The sequence below is a fragment of the Mercenaria mercenaria genome, unplaced genomic scaffold (genome assembly GCF_021730395.1).
Source record: "Mercenaria mercenaria strain notata unplaced genomic scaffold, MADL_Memer_1 contig_3148, whole genome shotgun sequence".
NCBI classification, from domain to species: domain Eukaryota; kingdom Metazoa; phylum Mollusca; class Bivalvia; order Venerida; family Veneridae; genus Mercenaria; species Mercenaria mercenaria.
Window position 1 is genome coordinate 47,060 of NW_026461261.1, and position 22,325 is coordinate 69,384.

The following is a 22,325-nucleotide window of genomic DNA, read 5'->3' on the forward strand; positions in this document are numbered from 1 at the left end:
TTCCAGATGATAACTCAAGAACACTTGGGTCTAAGATCATGAACTTTTATAGGGAGGTTGGTCATGACTAGCAGATGACCCCTATTGATTTTGAGGTCAGCAGGTCAAAGGTCAAGGTGACAGTGACTTGGAACAGTTAAACCATTTTTGGATCAGGGATTTTTTAAGGCTGATTTTGGGGCCGAATATGGGCCCTATCCCAATTGGAACAATTTGCTTATTTTCCCAATTCTTAGGTTTAAATTTCCCAAAATTTTACTGACCATTGAGTGTCTGCAAGTTTCTCACTGAAGAAATACCAGTAAATTTAGTAGACACTTTCAAAAGACAAAAAATATAAAACAAAAGACTTGCAATATGACATCAAACAATAACAATGCTGAAATAAAGGTTGTATGATGGTAAAACTTATTTTTTATATTTCCCAATTTTCAGGTTATACGCGCTATTTTTCCAAACTGAATGGGCCCCGGCTCGAGTTTCTAAACAGTAAAAAAATCCCTGCGGATGATAACTTTAAGATCACTAAACTTACCGTAATAGGGAGGTTCGTCATGACCAGCAGATTACCCCTCCTGATAAAGGACAAGGTCTCAGTGACCCAGAACAGTTAAACCATTTCTAGATGATACCTCGAGAACACATAGGCCTAGGATCATGAAAGTTGATTGGGAGGTTGTTCATGACCAGCAGATGACCCTTATTGATTTTGAGGTCAGTATGTTCCAGGTCAAGGTCACAGTGACCCAGAACAATTAAACCATTTCAGGATGATAACTTGAGAATGCTTGGGCCTAGGATCATAAAAGTTGATAGTGAGGTTGATCATGACCAGCAGATGACCCCTATTGATTTTGAGGTCAGTAGGTCAAAGATCTAGGTCACAGTGACCCAGAATGGTTAAACCGTTTCCTAACGATTCGGCCTAGGATCGTGAAATTTGATAGGGAGGTTGGTCATGACCAGCAGATGACCCTACTGATTTAAGGTCAGTAGGTCAAAGGTCAAGATCACAGTGACCCGGAACAGTACAACCATTTATGGACACTAACTTGAAAATGCTTGGGCCTAGGATCACGAAACTTGATAGGAAGGATAATCATGACCAGCAGATGTCCCCTATGGATTTTGAGGTCAGTAGGTCAAAAGTCACAGTGACTTGGAACAGTAAATCATTTCAAGACAATAACTTGAGAATGCATGGGCTTAGGATCATCAAACTTGATAGGGAAGATGATCATGAACAGCAGATGACCCTTATTGATTTTGAGGTCAAAAGGTCAAAGGTCAAATTGACCCAGAACAGTAGAACTTTTTTTGCCAAATAACTAGAGAATGCTTTGGTCTAAGATCACATTTGATACAAAGGTCATTTTTGACCAATAATTATTGAATGCATTAAGGGGGCATTTCAAGTTCTACGAGCTCTTGTTTATGTCAGTATTTTGCAGAAAAGCATAAAATAAATGGTATTCTTCTAGACAGCATTGAAGTTTAGTTCAAATGCATTTATTAAGAAGACTTCTCTGTGGTATCAAGACCAGGTGAAGTAAAACCCAACCATCAGACTGAGAGAGTTCCATGAAAAGATGCTTCTGTTCAAGTTCAATGAAATAATTGCAGCTTTACTTTTTTGCGCTATATATCTAATTTCGGACATTTTTGGTAGTATCGATCTAACGTTCAAGTGGATAAAATGCAGGCCTTTCCTACTAAAACACTGAAAACTGTCATTACTTGTATTTGGAGGTAAAGTAGTGAAGTTCTGATCTTCTGAATTTATGTCATTCAATACATTTTCTCCTGGCAGGAACTTAAGTAAACACATATCACAGTAATAACATAAATCAGTATCTGTCCTCGGCAGTCTATCAAATTCTCTCGGTGTGATGTATCCAGTGCACTTTATATGGGTCTTCGACTGGCAAGAATTACAAGACACCGCTTTGCTGGTAGCTATGACTCCTTTCTTGCAGACAGTACACGGATACTTTGCCTGTCGCTGTCTATAAGAAGTAACGGTTTCCGCTCCAGGCCCAGGGTTTGACTGTATGTCACCACATTTGAGAAGGCACAGAACAAATACACTTGTAATATTTGGACGAAAATTAGCGTAAAGTTTCACAGAGCATACATCTTGATCATAGTGATGACGATCTATGATAATATGTTGGGATCGTGTGATCAAGCTTAAGGTTAAGAGAGAAATAAAGCGTTTGTTTTATTTCAGTGGTATCTGTTGGAGTCAAGTTGATCCATTCAGAGCTTTCAAGGTACTGTGGTCTGTCAGAAAGAGATGAGGGTTAAAGAAGCAGCTGCCCCTCCACACCGGAGGTCTTGGGGACAAACTAACAAATCAAACTGGAATATAACAATTGCTATTTGCATAGTCTGAGATACAAATCCTTACAATTCCTTGGAAGATACATACTGGATGCATACACAACCATTTCTGTAAAGTTACTAAAGCCATTAAGTAAACTTAGGAAATAAAGGAAAGTTGAAATGTGGGCTTCGTTTGCATTACTGGCAGTCCTTATCCAGATATCAAAATGAACTTGGTAGTGAAACAAATGAGACACTGTTCACAGGTGGTCTTCAGCACAGGTTTGACTATACTTGAAAGCCAAAAGGGAAACCAATTTTTTATATTTAAAATAGTGGGAAACTGAAATATACACTGAATAGTGGGAATCCAAAATATACATTAGAATCTATCTACAATTTTTCAAGATTATTTATGTTAAATGGAGATCATGCTCCTGACTTCTGTACCATTATCAATGTGATATCAGACTAAATTTGGAGGGCTGAGCTCGAAACTATTATATATTGTATCTTGTACTTTATTTATATACAGTTACAATAGTTTCATGCTCAGCCTTTGTAAGTGACACTGACAACTTCATAAAGACAAATATCACAAGGAAGATTAATTCCTATCTCCTTGTTTTGTCTATTTTTCTGAAAAAGAACTGACAGTTTAATAAAAAAAAATATGTAAATTATTGGCTTGTTTCATTCCATAAATTATGTATGTTAAATCAGGTAATTTTAACAGTATTACCTGTTCAATTTAAATGTAAATACACACCTAAATAATGTAACATTTTTTTCAGTCAACAATCAACTTTGTAATTTAACCTGGTATAAAATGCATACTTTCTGGCTGTAAATCAATTCTACTCTATTTATAGTATGTGACAGAACATAATATACAATAGGAAATCCCCTTTTAATTTGCTTCCTAAAAATAGCTGTTAACTAAAATTTTGTCCTTGCACACAGGAACTTATTTTTTCCAATATGGCTACCAGATAACAGGTTAATAATTTTCCTTTAAATAGTAATTTAATGATGATTACAGGATAGCACTGGAAAAATTCATTAAAGGTAAAGTTGTGTACATTTTTATCATGTCACACTGACCATAATATTTATCAAGCTAACAATTGGTTAGTCATTCAAAAGATAAGATCTATTTTTGAAAAAAAAAGAAAAATATTTGTATCAAAACTACCTGATTTATCAACAGAAATAAATATCTTAACCATAACGTAGTAGTAAACACACATGGTTAACCACATTTATTACTGGAGTTATTCTGATAAAATAGGTCGGCCCTTAGTGAGTTAGTAGCCAGGGAGCCAAAAGTGCGAAAAGTGCCTAGAAACAGGATTTACCTGTCCGGTCATGCTATAGTCAGTTTCTATATATATTATGAAAGTGCAAAGTCTCGCGGATCAGAAAAATCGGGCCTGCAAAACAAAAGCTCTTGCGAAATTTGAGAACATTAAGGGGAGATAACTCTGCATATTTGCAGTTTTTTTAAGATTCAAAACGCTTTTTGCGAGCAAAACATGGCATCATGTTTCTAAAATCAGTTCAAATATATATATTTTAACATTGCTTTTACGCATAAGGCTTATGGTTGAAAAATACACGAAATGTACTCATTTTATGTAAATTTTATTATAAGATTTGGCACCTAAAATACCAGAGAATAAAATAAAAATATTTAACCTAAAATTTACAGTATAAAGAAGTAACCTTTAAATTGGTCTTATTTCTCAAAGTCATTTATTAATACCGCTGCAAAACAGTCTGTTAGAACAGAAAATCATCTAGATACTCTAGTTCAGGTTTGCCTAAGAAATACGCAAATCCGGGGTATTTTATGTACCCCACCCACTTTATATAATGCAAAAAATGTATAATAAAAATATTCGACCAACAACCAAGAAGATATATTCTTTTTATCACGTATACAATATAATCTATATTTTTGACCATATAAAGCTGGTTGAGGGGTATTTAAAAGATTTTAAATAGAAAAAGGGGGTAGAAAAAGCTATGTATTTTACAACCGATAATTAGAATAAACAACCCGTTATTAAATAAGAGCAACACTAATGGAAGTCGCAAAAAACTTTACTTGCAAACTATTCATTTGGAAAGTAATTTACTTAGATACACTATAATGCAATCTAGTTCAGGTTTGGCTAAAAAATACGCAAATCCTGGGTATTTTATGTACCCCACCCACTATATATAATGCAAAAACAAAATATAATATAAATATTTGACAAAAGATCAATGAGATATATTCTTTTTATCACGTATACAATATAATCTATGTTTTTGACCATATAAAGCTGGATGAGGGGTATTTAAAAGATTTTAAGTAGAACAAGAGTGCCAGAATGTCACAATATACGCCCGTCACAGCAAATTTCTTTACTCTAGCACCTGTATTTCCAAATGGAATTTTAATTTTGTGGTTGTTTAGTAATCATTGTAAGTCTTTTGTTTTTCTAAGTCCACAAAAAAACTCTTACCAGGTAGAGATACCTTAAAATACACCTAAAATTTGAAAGTAACATCTATGTTGTACCACAGAAAAGTGGTCTTGTTTTTTCCCTACGGTCAATTATAAAAAAGTTACTATATAAGTTATTTATAGTAACAACTAAGGGAAGGTAATCTTAAAAAAAAAAAAAAAAAAAAAAAAAAAAAAAAAAAAAAAATTGTAAGTCCGCACAAAAATCTTTACCAGGTAGAGATTGGTCAAAATACACCTCATAATTGGATGTAGCATGCATGTTGTACTACAGAAAAGTGGTCCCGATTTTTCCCTACGACTAGTAATGAAAAAGTTACAATATAAGCTATTTATAGTAACAACAAAGGGAAGTAATTCTAAAGAAGGGAACTGCGCATGACACTTCGTCTCATGATGGTGTATAACTGTGCCAAGTTACATCAAAATCCCTCAATGCATGAAGAAGAAATGCTTCGGACAGTCATTCTTGTATCTGACCTTTGGCCTCTAAGTGTGACCTTGACCTTATACCTAGGGACCTGGTTCTTGCGCATGACACTCCATCTTGTGGTGGTGAACATTTGTGCCAAGTTATATCAAAATCCCTCCATGCATGAAGAAGAAATGCTCCGGACAAAGTTTTCATTCTTGTATCCTTTGACCTCTAAGTGTGACCTTGACCTCAGACCTAGGGACCTGGTTCTTGCGCATGACACTTCGTCTCATGATGATGAACAATTGTGCCAACTTTCATCAAAATCCCTCTATGCATGAAGAAGATATGCTCCGGACAAAGTTTTCATTCTTGTATCCTTTGACCTCTAAGTGTGACCTTGACCTTAGACCTAGGGACCTGGTTCTTGCGCACGACACTCCGTCTCATGATGATAAACAATTGTGCCAACTTTCATCAAAATCCCTCCATGCATGAAGAAGATATGCTCCGGACAAAGTCATACTTGAATTTGACCTTTGACCTCTAAGTGTGACCTTGACCTTAGACCTAGGGACCTGGTTCTTGCGCATGACACTCCGTCTCATGATGGTGAACAACTGTGCCAAGTTTCATCAAAATCCCTCCATGCATGTAGAAGATATGCTCCGGACAAGGTCTCTGGACGCCGCCGGCCCGCCCGCCCGCCCATCCGCCCGCCAGGGGCATTCCCATAATACTTCCCGTTTTTCAAACGGGCGTATTAAAAGGGGGTACCCCACCCACTTTATATAATTGTATTATGCAAAAAATTCATAATAAAAATATTCGACCAAAATAAAGGAGATAGATACTTTTTATCACGCATACAATGAAATGCATATTCTTGACAATTTAAAGATGGATGAGGGTTATATAAAAGATTTTAATAGAAAATAGGAATATGAAAATGATGTCTTTTACAACCGATAATTAGTTAACAACCTGTTATTTACCATTTGATAAATACAAGCAGGACTAATGAAAGGGATGAAACCTTTACCTGCAAACTATTCATCCGAAAAGAAATTCATTTTAATACTCTTTCCTGCAATCTAGTTTAGAGTTGGCGACAAAAAGCGCAAATCTGCGGTATTTTATGTACCCCACCCACTTTATATAATGCAAAAAAATATGTATAATAAAAATATTCGACCATCAATCAAGGTGAGATATTCTTTTTGTCACGTATACGATATATAATCTATATTTTGACAACTTAAAGATGGATTCGGAGTATTTAAGAGATTTTAGAGTAAAAACAGTAGCCAATAATTAGAATTAACAACCTGTTCATTGTGGTGTGATAAAATGCAAGCAACACTACCGAAAAGTACTGAAACCTTTACATTCAAACTTTAATTTTTTACTATCTCATTTGAATTATTAGTAACTTTCATTTGCAAGTTTGTCAAATCCAAAAAAAAGAACAGAAGTAATTTATTCACCAACCCACCTTGAATAAGACAAATGTTTATACCATAGGGACAAAAATAGCGAAAATGCACGGAAAACGATATTGCTAGTCCGTTGTTCTCTTCAAATGATTATAGTTAAATGCTGATTTATTTGGAAACTTCGTGACTGCAGAACTTATCCAACTGATAAATGAAAAGTCAAGGACAGTTACTCTTCACTAATTTTAAAACATATCTAAGAATTATTATTAAGGTGATTTGCACTAAATATGAGCCACGCCATGAGAAAACCAACATAGTGCATTTGCGACCAGCATCGATCCAGGCCAGACTGCGCATCCGCACAGTCTGGTCAGGACCCATGCTATTCGCTAACGGTTTCTCTAATTGCAATAGGCTTTGAAAGCGAACAGCATGGGTCCTGACCAGACTGCGTGGATGCGCAGGCTGGTCTGGATCGATGTTGGTCTCAAATGCACTATGTTTGTTTTCTGGATCTATACTGGTGACAAATACACTATGTTTGTTTTCTCATGGTGCGGCGCATATAACTTATCTGAAGTTATATAAAATATGATATTAAGAAGGGGTGTTTGTAAAAAACATATGCCCCCATGATGGTTTGTTGAAGGCAAAGGGAAGTGTAAGTTCTAATTTTATAACATTGACCTTATTAACATCAGGTGTCTTCTACAGACTACAAACATTACATTTTAAGGGGATCGACAGACAAAACGTTCCTTATTTACTGAGTGGTAATCATATTAAACTTGAACTAGGTAATTATGACCTTTTTCCTTGATCAATTGTCGCAAAACAATATTACTCATTTACTGACCGCAGAAAATAATTCTTTTAAATTCAATGATAGCTGATTTTTAACGTCATTGAGCGGAAACCAGACTTTATTCTGTAAAGGCACGAATGGAAAATGCTTACGATATTGTATCTGCGCCATATCTAATATAAAATACACTGTATCCTCCTGGTGTAATGCAATGCCTCAAAAGTGTCGCAGAATAAAACACAGTCTGTTTGACACAGAATTAGTGATTTTTTCTGTTATCACAATTATTCAACAATATTTCATTTATTTGTAACATTGGGCAGTTAACATAACCAGTCTTCCTGTAGCACAGTTGGTCCAAGGGTCCCAGGAACAAAATTCTGACTGCAGACTGTTGGTGGTCCTGTCAGAACAAGGCAGTCTGAAAGACAGTTAATTCCCCTGCCACTGTTATGGATAGTGATAGGGTAAACCTTTGACCTTGAGCTGTGATCTTGACCTGACATGGCTGACTCAAGAATTCTGCACATCGTCTTGATGAGGTGATCATTTGACCCAATTTTGATGAAAATCCTTCAAGGGGTTTAGGAGATACAGAGCTGACACAAAATGGAAGGCTCAAACCTTTGACCCTAAGCTGTGACCTTGACCTTCAGCCTGCATGAGTTCTGCACATCGTCTTAACGAGGTGATCATTTGACCCTGGTTTCATATGAATCCTTCAAGGGGATTAGGAGATACAAAGCAGACACAAAATGAAAGGCTCACACCTTTGACCCTATGATGTGATTTTTTTTGTTTTTGTTTTTTTTGGGTTTAACGCTGTTTTTCAACAGTATTTCAGTTATATAACGGCGGGCAGTTAACCTAACCAGTGTTCCTGGATTCTGTACCAGTACAAACCTGTTCCCCGCAAGTAACTGCCAACTTCCCCACATGAATCAGAGGTGGAGGACTAATGATTTCAGACACAGTGTCATTTATCAAATAGTCACGGAGAACATAGGTCCCGCCCGAGGATCGAACTCACGACCCAGCGATCCTTAGACCAAGGCTCTTACCTACTGAGCTAAGCGGGCGGGTTCCTATGATGTGACCTTGACCTTGAGCTAGCATTGCTGATTCATGAGTTCTGCACACCGTCTAGATGAGGTGATCATTTGACCCAAGTTTCATAAAATTCCTTCAAGCGGTATAGGAGAAATAGAGCAGACACAAAATGGAAGGCTAAAATCTTTGACCTTGAGTTGTGACCTTGACCTCGAACCAACATGGCTGACTCAAGTTATGCACATTGTCTCGATGAGGTGATCATTTGACCAAAGTTTCATGAAAATCCTTCAAGGGGTTTAGGAGATACAAAGCGGACACAAAATGGAAGGCTCAATCCTTTGACCCTTAGCTGTGACCTTGACCTTGAGCTTGCATGGCTGACTCATGAGTTCTGCACACTGTCTTGATGAGGTGATCATTTGACCCAAGTTTCATAAAATTCCTTCAAGGGGTTTAGGAGATACAGAGCACACACGAAATGGAAGGCTAAAACCTTTGACTTTGAGTTGTGACCTTGACCTTGAGCCAACATGGCTGATTCGTGAGTTCTACATACTGTCTTGATGAGGTGATTATTTGACCCAAGTTTCATGAAAATCCTTTGAGGGGTTTAGGAGATACAGAGCAGCCATGAATGTGTTATAGACGGACAGAATGACGGACAGACAGACAAAGACCATTCCTACAGCCCCCCGCCACCAGTGGTTAATCAAGCAGACAAGTGCTGTTTCTCTAACAATTAAAACTGGACCATATGGCTTCCACTGGATGGACACAGGGCAATCACAAAAGCTCACCTTGAGCACTTCTTGCTAAGGTGAGCTAATAATCACTGTTATGATTTACTTGTAATAAATGCAAATTAATCTGACAAAATATTTATGAAGCAAAATGTTCTTTCCAATACAGGTGTGAAAATGACAGAAAGTGTCACTTAATATGTAGAGAAGAGTCAAAAACCAAAAGAAAACACAAGTCTACAGCATAAGGTTAATTCACATGATACTAAAGACATGGAAAATGACATTAAAGAGGGTAAAGTCAACAAATCTACGAACATGGAAGAAAGTGGTAAAACGACAAAAAAAAGTGACAAAACCACTACAGAGTCTATAAATATAAATCAGAAAAAACTATCCAAAAACAATGGGGAGGAATTTATTGAACCAACTAGGGCTAATGTTTACTGTGATAATTCTGTAACCAGCAAGACACCGAGTAAAGTAAAAACGAGGAATAAAAACACTTTCCTTAGAAAGTCTAAATCATGTCTAGAGATGAAAAGCACTGAAGAAGAAACTCTCCCACATTCAAAATCTTTCAGTGGAAAGCCATTACATTTTTGCAGTAGTCAAATGTCCATTCCTGAATGTGATGGTGACAATTCCAACCAAATAGTTCAATGTAACATCTCTTTAACAACCACAGAGAGAAATACACAATCAAGTGACAAAAATGATGATTTAACAAACACTGAAAACAACAGTGAGGTGCATACTTCAGATTCATCATCTAATCTGCAGCTCTTTGGAAATCAACACAACACTAGTCATCAATCAGAACAAGATGGGAAGCTTCAGCTTCAGCCTCATCATTATCAAAATCAGCAACAGCAAGAAAATCAACAGCAACAGTTGAAACATCAGACTCATCAACAGCTGTCAAAACAACAACCTTTACAACCAGAACTAGAACAAAATAAACAACAGATTATTCAACAAAATTTGCCACAAAAAGTACCACAACTGGTGTTAAATGACCTTCGAAAGGAGCAACAACACAAAAAGTCACATCTACTTCTAGCTAACACAGGAACAGCTCCAACATCAACGGAGACAGAAGCAATTTCAACTAGCACTATTATCACATCAACAACAATTACTACCAGTTCAACAGAAATTGTTGCAACATCATCAGTGGCTGTAACCTTAAAACAACAAGTACAACCATTGTCCCCACTACATCCAAAACAATCTGAGAAAGGTCATATGTCAACAAGAGGTTTTCATTCTCCGTTTTCACCTCCAACCCCAAATGTGTGTGACTACTCAACATGGCTACCACAAAAGTGGCAAGGTATAAAAGTCGAACAGTTCCATGATGATCAACTGTCTTTAAACCAGCCTGAAGCTAAAGAAACAAACACTAATATTTCTACTGAAGCAGGTCTGACTGATGATGGGTTAACAAATGGTAAACAAGCAGAGCCAAAGACTGTAGTACGTAAAGCACCTACAGGAACTACATGTATATCAGAAATGTCTAGGTCAATAGTTCCATGCAATAACCAATCACGATCTGTAACTACATCATCATCAGCACCAGCAGCAACAACAGGTACACAGTTGTAATCATCTGATTTTTTGTCTCTGTATAATAGAAATATTGTCCTACCTATGATTTTGTAAGTCCAAAAGGGGCCATAATTCTTGCAAAAACCAATGTAGTGTTATGGTACTTTCTGTGCAGATCCTGCATTTAATGGCGAATAACTTCTCCAAGTTTTAAAGCAATAGCTTTGACCATTAAGGAGAAAAGTTGACCTAAATGCAAAACTTAACCAACAAATCTGATATTTTCTACGTCCAAAAGGGGCCATAATTCTTGCAAAAAGCAGGATGGAGTTATGTTTCTTGCTGTACAGAGTCAGCTATTGATGGTGAACAAGAGTTGCAAGTTCTAAAGCAATAGCTTTGATAGTTTAGGAGAAAAGCTGACCTAAACATAAAACTTAACCAGGCAGCACCAACGCCAAAAACATCTTTTTTTTTCAAAAAATCGGATGAGCTAAAAAGACTGCACAAATATTAAAGCTTTTCTGTAAAATTATTTCTCACACTATTTTGTTAGTTTCTATCCTTATTCATAAAAGTGATATAAATGTGTCTTAATCACCACCACATTTGTAAAAGTCCAGCCTTCCTACTCTGTGTTTGGTGTATTTTACAGATTTTGAAGCTTCTGCACCACAGAAAACAACACCCACCTTCAATCTGAATGACCTTGGCTCAAGAGAAATTCCAATATCTAGAGAACTTTCCATCATAGAGAATTCATCTGTTTCTTCAGCCTCCCCAGATGTTGATTATGTTTCAATACAGTATTCTGCTTCATCCCCACAACTTTCATCTATGCAATCTTCGGCAACATTGTCATCACTATCATCAATGTCTTCTATAGAGTCTTCAACATTACCTTCAAATTCATCAAATTCATCATTGGGGTCTTCAGCATTACCTAGGCTGTCGTCAGTACAGACTTCAAGGCCATCAGCAAGAATCTTACCAACATTAAGCTCTTCAGGTAGGTAACTTCCTCTAAAATATTTAAAAGCAAGAGGGCTTATATAAATGCCCAGTATTGTTCACTTGAGTAAACAAGATGACTCAGTTTCAAACTTGACATACCGTATTTTCCCGAATAGACGCCCCCGGGGGCGTTACATTTTCCAAAGAGGGGGGGGCGTTCATTTGAGGTAAAAAGATAAAAAATAATTTTTTTTACAAAACTTAAAAACATCGTTCAAACCAACTGTAAAGTGTTTCTGTGTTGTTTAATTCCCCCAAAATGTAATTATTTGGCATCCAATTTAATGCAGTGTGTCTTAAAATTATGCATTTAAATACGGTACCTCATGTATTCCGTGACACGCTCGCAACATTACACATTACGCCATCATACCCAAACAGCTGTGTACTCCGATAATATTTTCCTTAGTACATGCGGGTACTGCAATACACAATGTCAGTCGTTTGACACGCTGCTTATGTGCCGGCTTTTAAATTAAAAGTTATTAAAACTGCCGAAGAAAAGGTTAACACTTTGCCGCAAATTTGTTTAAAGTCGACAGGAAGCTTGTGCGCGGGTGGTGCAAAAACAAATCAAAAATGGATTTACTGTTTAATTTTCTATTTGATGATTGGATACGTACCGTGCTTAGTATAAACGTTTTCGATTTACGGTACATGTACTGTTTAAAAGTGTGTTTAATTCTTAAGGGGACGCATATTGCTACATTCACAGTTCATACAGCAATGCGGAAGGGGTGCATATTCAAGAAATCGATGGTGGGAAAATAAAAAACATATTCCTAAACTGATATAATACTGATGGACACCTGTAATATTCAGTATTTTGTGGATAAGGATGTGGTACTATGAATGTAATAGGAAAACAGAGGTCTTTGTGAAAGTACATTCAACACAAAATATTAAGCTTTTGTATAAGGAAAATACAGGTTTTTTACAATAACAGTGTTCCAAATAATGTTGAAGGGATGAGATTTTCTTTCTAACACACCAGGTTTGCTTAAACATGTAAAAATTTAACGCCACGTCTGTTAATCTCGGGATGGACGCCATATTTCTCATTGATAAAAAATGTAAACAAAAAAGTCAGAGTGGGATTAGCATTGCAAGGGCATAACATGACATTCTACACAATGAATACCTTAGAAAAGATATCTAAGATGCTACACAGGTCAGGCGGGTTAAATGCATAATGTCGATCACTTGAAATTCATCTTGAAAAGGTGGTTAATTTTACTTTGTTTACATGGTTTTTAATTTTCCCACGACTTCTCGGCGATTCACTGCAAATGTATTACTGCGCCTGACGAAAGGTAACTCTAATAAACAACGGGAGACAACTTAGGTGTCAGCACGTGTACGATTTTTAAAAAAACATGTCGATGATTATAATTTCTTATCAAATAATGAATCCTATTCAGATATTCGTCTTTAATATGAGAAAATTATTAATTTCTGTGGACATTTGTCAAAAAATATTACTTACAGTGGACTACTTTGCGCATCAAACTGGTTTCCGCTTCAGTTGTGAGGCACTTCCGTTATACTTTTGACAACAATAACAAAACACAAAATGAATCAATAAAGTCACTTATAAACCGACTGCTACTTAAATCAGTGTAAGTAAAGTTGTTGTTACAACATTGTACATGTTCGTTACGTTATGAGATAAAGTTTGTCTTGAACTGCATAATCCATTAATTACGTTTAGATGATATTGCATTTACAACTTATTTGACCCCGTTTTTTACGTGAATGACAGCATTCTCGTGCAACTCGTGCAAACAGAGTTATGAAAAGTATGGTGGAGAATTCAAGGACAAATTATAAATGACATTAAAGTGAGGATAACTGTATATTCGTCCAGTTTTGATCATTGACATTCCAGCTGTGTATTAGTAACTTTTGTGAACAAGATTAGAATGTTGCTTTTCCACATATACACATTGATTGGACCCTCAACCAAATTTCATACCTTATTTTAGGGATTTTTAAGAGAATACATTTTCAAAAGTTTGTTGAATGTGTTTTGATATTTAAGTGCATTGTAGTTCATGAATACCAAGTTAAAAATTAATAATGGCAACATTTCTAGGCCTTTATTGTAAGCCACTAGACTTCTGTAACGATAAATGTTTAATGTATTAAGGGGAATATACTCTTATAGTTTTAGAATGTGGCATTCCTTGACCACCGTATCTTTTCTTATGCACTACTTTGTAAACAAACTAAATAATGAGTTTTAGCTCACATATGCGAAATGAAAAGCAAGACAGTGAACTTATTTCACATTCTTTCTTTAAATTAGAATCTGTAGGACATTGATAAATGTTTGGACAAAGTGAAGCACTATTATTTTCGCACCAAAAAGTCTTAATTGTTGACTTTGAATGTATACAAGAAGTCTTATGTAATTCAACAATAACTTTCTTATTTCAGTTTTTCTCATTTTTATTTTAGTGAGCAATCCTTTGTGTACTTATAACAGTTGAAACAGTATTCATTTCATTTACCAAAACCTTGTACTTTTTTGCAGGTAAATTTTATAATACCCCACCCACTTTTTTTTAATTTCAAAGTATGCGTCCCCTTAATACATTGGATACTTAACTGTAAATTACTTATTATGTGGACTTATAAAAATGAGGTGATTTTTTTTCGTTCTTGTTGACTTTTTTTCCCCTCCAAAACGGGTGGGGGGCGTTAATTAGAGGGGGGGTCTTAATTCGGGAAAATATGGTAGATTTCATGAGAACACACCTTTTGACCAAGCTTAGACAATGCGGCCTTTATAGAGGGCTGAGAAATAAGGTCTCTCTTGTCAAAAATACTGCAAATGATGGTACAGGCGTGCAACTTTCTGGAAATCTTTAGAATATGTTGTATTTTCCAAGTAACTGTTTGATGCCTATATGATCATCTGTTTTTGAAATAAAATGTTGCATCGTTATTCCGTTCCACAGCTCTTTCTTATCAAAATAGCTGCCTGATATTAGGCCAGAAATATATTTATTAATATATGGATGCGGTACAATTTCAAATTGATATATCTGTATGTATCGGTTCAAGAGATATTCAAAGAAAACTATTCAGGACAGAACGGGTCATTTTCTAAAGTGTAAGAGTTTTTGACAAATTGACCAATTTGACTTGGTATGTGAACTTGTCTTAAGATCCTGAAAACCTGTTTTGATTTTCAATTAATCTCTCAAGGTTCAATTTTTCAATCCATACTCCCTAATAATATTCTTTCTAGAACATTAAGTTAAAAATCTTTCTATACTCTTAATTTCAAGGTTCCATTTCCAAGAAAGAAAAGCGGAAGGACTTCATACTGCTAAATGCCGAAGCTGATCAAGAGGAGGCTGAACAGTGCAGAGATCATTTGAAAACAGATATTGGAATACCTGATCTCACTATTGACTTATTTTGTGAAATTGACAGTGGACAGACTGCGATGATGAGTTTGGAAACATTGCATGATAGATACAATAACATTCTAATACTAGGTACTAAAAATTTAGAGGGAGACAAGTATTCCAGGTTTCTTAATGAAAATCTTTTAACTACAGGACTACAAGATGCAAATGGGAAAGAGGATAGAGTCATTCCAGTCTGGACAAGCAAAGATTGCAAAGGCAAAATAACAGAGTTCAGAATTATAAAAGGATTTGAATATTACAGCTTTTTGTCAGATAAAAGTTCTACTAGAGCCACTTGTTACATTCAGTGTGTTAAAAATACTGTCAAAGAAGGACGAAAAAATTCTAGATAAGGCCCTATCTCATTCTGTGATCATGACTTAAATATTTTTGTGAATGATAACACAACAATTTAGTTTGTTTCAGTCAATTTCTACAACTGGCTTTTTGTTACTGAGATTGATATGGATTTAACGTCATTTTTCGCTTTACTTCAGACATGTACTGGCAATCAGCTAACCGAAAGTCTGAGACTCCATACCTGTAAGACAACAATTATGATAAACATATCAAATTGACTGTTTACCAGATATAAACTGCAAATTCTACATGAAAATAAGTCAAAGTCAAGGGAATATTCACACCAGAGACTGGTAGCTAGACTGGTAGCTTAAAGGCCAAAGCAGTCATATCACCTGACACTATCATCACATCATCAACAACTGCTGGGACATCAAAACAACAACAGCCATCACTACCACATCTGAAACAAGTTTCACCATCACCACCGCATCTGAAACAAGTTTCACCATCACCACAGCTCACCATCACCACCGCATCTGAAACAAGTTTCACCATCACCACAGCATCTGAAACAAGTTTCACCATCACCACCGCATCTGAAACAGGTCTCACCATCACCACCACATCTGAAACAAGTCTCACTATCACCACCACATCTGAAACAAGTCTCACCATCACCACTACATCTGAAACAAGTTTCACCATCACCATCACATCTGAAACAAGTTTCACCAGTGTTTGTGCCAGCTGAAGGTTTTCACTCACCAGTTACACATAAAATCCCATATATACTTTACAACTCAAAATTGCTACCACATATGTGGCAAGTTACGAAAAGTTAATTAATTCCATCGTGATCAACTGTCTTTCAACCAGCTTGAAGCTAGGAAACTTTTGCAGGAAACAGGTTTAGTTGCTGACGGATTATCTTATAATTCCCAATCAGAACCAAAAACTACAGTTTGTAAGATTCAATAGTGCCTGTATCGGAAATTCCAAGACTGAAACTTCAGACAATAGCCAGTTTCATTTTGCTACTTTATCATCATCAGCATCAGCATCAACATCAACAGCAGCAACAACAGCTTCAGAATTTGTAACAGTAACAGGTAAGCATAAATTTGTAAATGTAATACATTTTTCTACAGAGTCTTTACTATAATCACTTTATTTCCGATTAACAGAAATTTCCTTAAAAAAATACTTTCAACATCATACTGTATGAACAGTTGCCTATAATTAGCAACTATCAATCTTGAGTATCAATATGTCAATCTATTTACCTGCATTTAGCAATCAACTGGCTTAAAAGACCATTTGTTCCCTACCCACTAGGTGTCTGCTTAATACAAGTTTTATGTATTTGGCAAAGTCTTACCTATATTTCATATTTATTTATAGGTTTTAAGGATATCTGCTACAAAATACAACACCAACCTCTTGGTTCAAGTGAAGTTCCAGTATCCAGAGATGTTTCTGTCATACAGAATTAATCTGTTTCACTAGAATCCACAGATGCTGATTACATTTCAATAACGCATTCTTCTTCATCTGTACAATTTTCATCTTTGAAATCTTCAGCAACACTCTCATCAATCAACATTTTTACAGAGTCATCAACATTACCTGTAAAGTCATCAAGTTTATCATTGGAGTCTTCAACATTGCCTAGATTGTCATCAGTACAGACTTCAATTCCATTATCTATAATCTCACCAACATCAAGCTCAGCTGGTAGGTGAACTTCCTCTCTTAAGGATGTACGAGCGAATTTTTTCTAATGTTAACAATTTTTTTATACTCTGTGAGCTTGAAGAACATTAGTTTCTAAGACAAACAAGAGCAGAAAAAACATAGGTCACTGAACTCGTTTTAATTTTATAGGGCATTTTCTTCACCCACTGCTTAAGCATTTCTGAAATTTTGTAAAATTAGAAAAATGATGGTACTATATAAAACATATAATATCCTACTTAATCTTATAGGGATTTCAGGTCTTACAGGTTAATATGAATATACAGTGATGTCAGTATTATATAAGCATAAATGTCACTAACAAGTCTCTTTAATTTTTACATGTTGACATAATTACCCCACCCACATTATTTTCAATGGAAAAAACGTATTTAGATCTACAAAAAAAATTCTGACGTTAAGATTTTCAAAATATTTTGCAGCATTAAAGACACACAAAAATGCTTCAAAATGGAAAGAAAAAAAGTTGGGGTCACCGTGCATCTAAGAGATTTATTAAGAAAAAACTGCTAAAAAGTGGTGAATTTTGATATTTTTTGTTCTTTTTGTTTTAATCTATATTTTCTAGATAATATAAAGTGCTATCTTGAAAACTTTTACTTTATTTATAGCTTAACATTATATGTATCAGTCAGAAAAATATCAAAACCAAACCTGATCTACTTTAATAGATATTTGAAATCACCTACGCCTACCCCATTGTAAATCTTACGTTAATTTTAGGCAAATGCCAGCCAAAAATAAGGGTGAAAAAAAAAATTTTTGCAAAAAGCATAATATATTTGGTTAAATGGTACATTTTTGGCCATATTTTAATTATTTAGCATTAATTTTTGGCAAAACTTTTGTTAGAAAGCAATATTAGAAGAAACATTTTTCAAAATGGCGGATATCCTGAAAAAAATGCTCGTACATCCTTAAATCTTACTTTCTATAAATTCGTAGATTTGTTACTTCAATAGCTTTCTAGATAAAGAAAGATCACAGTGACTATAAAAATTACAATTTCTTCAGATAAATGTAAATGTAAAATGGACTGGACTATGATGTGCTGCCTGGAGATAAATTTTCCATGTCTTGTATTTAAGTCTACAAATAGGATAAAAAAGAAACAAAGTAGGATGATAACTGGGTTGAATTAAAGGAAAAGGAAAATCATAAACAAGAGAAGCAGACTGTTATAATATATGTCCATCAAATATCATTATTTTAAAATATTCCAGTTATTGAGCAGACTAGTTGTCGATTTTTTTAGTTTCAACCAACTCTAGGGTCATAACTCCACAGCAACAAAAACTATCCACCTGTATATCAAACTTGGTCAAGATAACTGCTTAAGTTATTGAATGGATACTGTCAATTTTAACAATTTTAAGTAATTCAAGGGACATAACTCAAGTGACTGGGAGTCTATGGCTAGTTATCAACCTTGTTTGAGATATTATGCCCACAAACATTGTGACCAAGAAGGGTGAACACTGGGTAAGAACTACTAAAGTAAGAGAGCAGAGGCTATCAATTTTCCAGATTTTGGGTGATTCAAAAGCCATAACTGCACAGCCTTTGGAACAACCCAGCAAGTTACCAATCACGGCTAAGGTATTATGCCCATAAACATTGTCACCATAAGAACTGGTCAAGTTCAACAGTGGACACTGTCAATGTAATTCAAGGGTCAAAACTCAAGCATCTTAAACAATCCTGCTAGTTATCAAACTTGGCCAAGACATTATGACAATAAACACTGTGACAAAGTTTGGTGAATATTGGTTATGAACTGATCCTGTTAGATAGCGGATAAGTTTAGCGGATGTCGCCACTTTCAACCTGCAAATAAGCCTTGTTTCAAGGTCATAAAATAACCATGCTCCAAATCTTAAGTATCTAGTACACATGGTATAAAAACTATCCATGCTTATTTCAGAAAGTGGGATTCTGTACTACTTAATGCTGAAATGGATCAGGAAGAGACTCAACAGTACAGAGATCATCTGAAAAAGAGATGCAGGCATAAATGACCCAACTCATGATACTATTTAGTGAGATCAACAGAAGACATACTGCTGAGTTTGGAAGCATTGCATGATGGACACAATGAACTTCTAGTATTTGTGACTTAATAAGTTCTCTAGCATTCTGACTGATTAATATTCTTACCAACAGATTAGGACACACAAACAGCAAAGAGGATTTAAAACTTCAAAATATATGTAGAAAATTCAGCAAATAAAAAAAGATAGGTTTGTGTGCTTGATTTTTTGCTAGACTGATTTTAAAAATTTGGACCTCACACAATATTTCATAATGGAAGTCTAATTCATGGCTTTTATAACAAGGGGCAGGACGTGAAGTGGTTGCACACTTGGTTCAAGTGAGCAAAATGGTTGCAAACTTACAAAATGGTGGATATTTTCTGAAATCATTGCGTGTTTACTTGTTTTTTTATCAGATAAATGAGTTTCTATGGTATTTTGAACTCTATGGAATTGAATATGTGCTGGCATCAGTTCTATGTCTACTTCACACTCGGTTTTGCTTTTCAGCATTGTAGATTTCAAATTCTTGAAGTTATTGAAGTTATAAAATGGTCATGTTCAGGTTTTGAAATTTGAATTGCGTCATTTGCTGCCGTTTTTGACATTCTTATGATCAAACTAGCCTGTTTTGGGGCCCTTAAATGAGACAAAACAACTAATTGTGAAGAATTCTATAAACGTTTGGCTCTGCATGTTTTTGGGATAGTGCTATACCCAAATAAATCTTGTTCCAGCTAGTTTTTGTTGCAAACTTGTACTTAAAGCCATTTCTGTTGCTAACTTTTTCTGAAGCTCTTTTTTGTTGCAAACTTGTACTTCAAGTAATTTCTGAAAAACTGGATGTGAAGTAGACATGGAACTGATGCATGCACATATCCATAGAGTTCAAGATACCATAGAAACCCACTTACCTGATAAACAAGAGCTGTCACAGGAGACAGCGCGCTCGACTATTTCGATGCTGGATAGTGAAACTGGGCACATCAGAGGAAACTAGAGCTGTCACTGAAGTGTTTAATGACTCCAATTCTGGATGAAGATATTGCACAATAGCCTGAGTCTATGTCAAAAATATCAACTTAAAGTAATAAGAGAGGTAAAGATAAAATGTATCAAAACACTATATAAGTATATCCTAAGCAAAAAGGGGCATAATTCATTAAATATTGGTGCCAGAGTTATGCAGCTTGTGTCATATAGTGTGGGTGATGATGTTGAACAACTATTTTAAGTTTGAATCAAATCCATTCAGTAATAACAGAGACAGAGTGAAAGTGCATCAAAACTTTAACCTAAAATTCTAAGTAAAAAGGGGGAATAATTAATGAAAAACTGGTGCCAGAGTTATTCACCTTGCATCATATGATGTGGGTGATGATGATGAACAACTATTTTAAGTTTGAATCAAATCCATTCAGTAATAACAGAGACAGAGTGAAAGTGCATCAAAACTTTAACCTAAAATTCTAAGTAAAAAGGGGAAATAATTCATGAAAAATTGGTCCCAGAGTTATGCACTTTGTGTCATATGATAAGGGTAATGATGTTGAACAATTGTTTAAGTCTGAATCAGATCCATTCAGTAATAACAGAGACAGAGTGAAAGTGCATAAAACTTTAACCTGAAATTCTAAGTAAAAAGGGGAATAATTCATGAAAAATTGTGCCAGAGTTAGGCATCTTGTGTCAAATGATGTGGGTGATGATGCTGAACAACTATTTTAAGTTTGAATCAAATCCATTCAGTAATAACAGAGGTAGAGTGAAAGTGCACCAAAACTTTAACCTGAAATTCTAGGTAAAAAGGGGGAATAATTCATGAAAAAATGGTGCCAGAGTTATGCACCTTGTGTCATATAATGTGGGTGATGATGTTGAACAACTATTTTAAGTTTGAATCAAATCCATTCAGTAATAACAGAGATAGAGTGAAAGTGCATCAAAACTTTAACCTGAAAATCTAAGTGAAAAGGGGGGATAATTCATGAAATATTGGTGCCAGAGTTATGGCCCTTATGTCAGATGATGTGGATGATGATGAGGAATGAGTGTTTCAAGTTTGAATCAAATCCATCAAATAATTACAGAGATAAGTTGAAAAAAGAGAAAGTGCACCAAAACTTTAACCAAGGTGAGGACGCGGAAAGACGCCGGGGCGAGTAGGATAGCTCTTCGTATAGTCGAGCTAAAAAACAAGCAAACACGCGATGATTTCAGAAAATATACGCCATTTTGTAAGTTTGCCACCATTCGCTCACTTGAACCAAGTGTGCAACCACTTCACGTCCTGCCCCTTGTAAAACAATTTAGCAAACAGAATTTTTTCTACTGCGTACATTTTGATGAAACTTTTCACACTTGTAAAGAAACACAAGGCCTATAACAGTGTATAGAGTAAGTGTACTCGGTTTCGCACAGTTCACGGTTTCGCACACCAAAGAATTTTCCGTTTCTTGTAATGAAATACTTGCCAAGAGAAATTTAAACTGGTGAAATCAAGGGACCAGGTCTCCTTTTGAATGTTCCTATAGTTTTCTAAACGACAAGCTGGCATCCTGATAAAAGACAAAGATATATAAAAGTGTAGTAAAAGTATCACCCAGACAGCATAAAATTAGACACCACTGAGGGTACCTCGCTTGTGCATGGTATAGCGACATCATTATGATAATGACAGCTAAAAATACAATTTCTACAGAAGTATCAGTGTTGTGCAATTTCGATTCAACCAATATCCGTACTGTACAAAGAATTAGAGAATTTTAGTCACGGTGTGCGAAACCGGGTACAAATTATGTCCGAATAATGGGGCATTTTCTGGCTATATTGGAGAGCTAACAGTGGTGAGCAGTTATCACATGAAGAATAACCTAGTGCATAAATAAAGAGCCATGTATCTTTCTTCTGCCGAAATGCAAAAAATAAATTGCTTCCCATATTTTAGTTTAT

At 35.5% G+C, this 22,325-nt stretch overlaps 1 protein-coding gene across 2 annotated transcripts; it reads left to right on the forward strand.

The window, feature by feature from the left end:
• The first annotated feature begins 3,269 nt into the window (after positions 1 to 3,269).
• Positions 3,270 to 20,653, forward strand: LOC128552781 (uncharacterized). Of its 2 annotated transcripts, none has more exons than XM_053533844.1 (6): positions 3,270 to 3,393; positions 9,462 to 10,889; positions 11,502 to 11,855; positions 15,157 to 16,694; positions 16,987 to 17,319; positions 19,265 to 20,653. In XM_053533844.1, the coding sequence occupies exons 2-4, from the start codon at positions 9,566 to 9,568 to the stop codon at positions 15,633 to 15,635; spliced, it is 2,157 nt and encodes a 718-aa protein (XP_053389819.1). In that variant the 5' UTR covers positions 3,270 to 3,393; positions 9,462 to 9,565; the 3' UTR covers positions 15,636 to 16,694; positions 16,987 to 17,319; positions 19,265 to 20,653. The 2 variants fall into 2 exon arrangements, with proteins under 2 accessions (XP_053389819.1, XP_053389820.1); XM_053533845.1 differs by having other exon boundaries at positions 17,167 to 17,319.
• Positions 20,654 to 22,325: the final 1,672 nt, after the last annotated feature.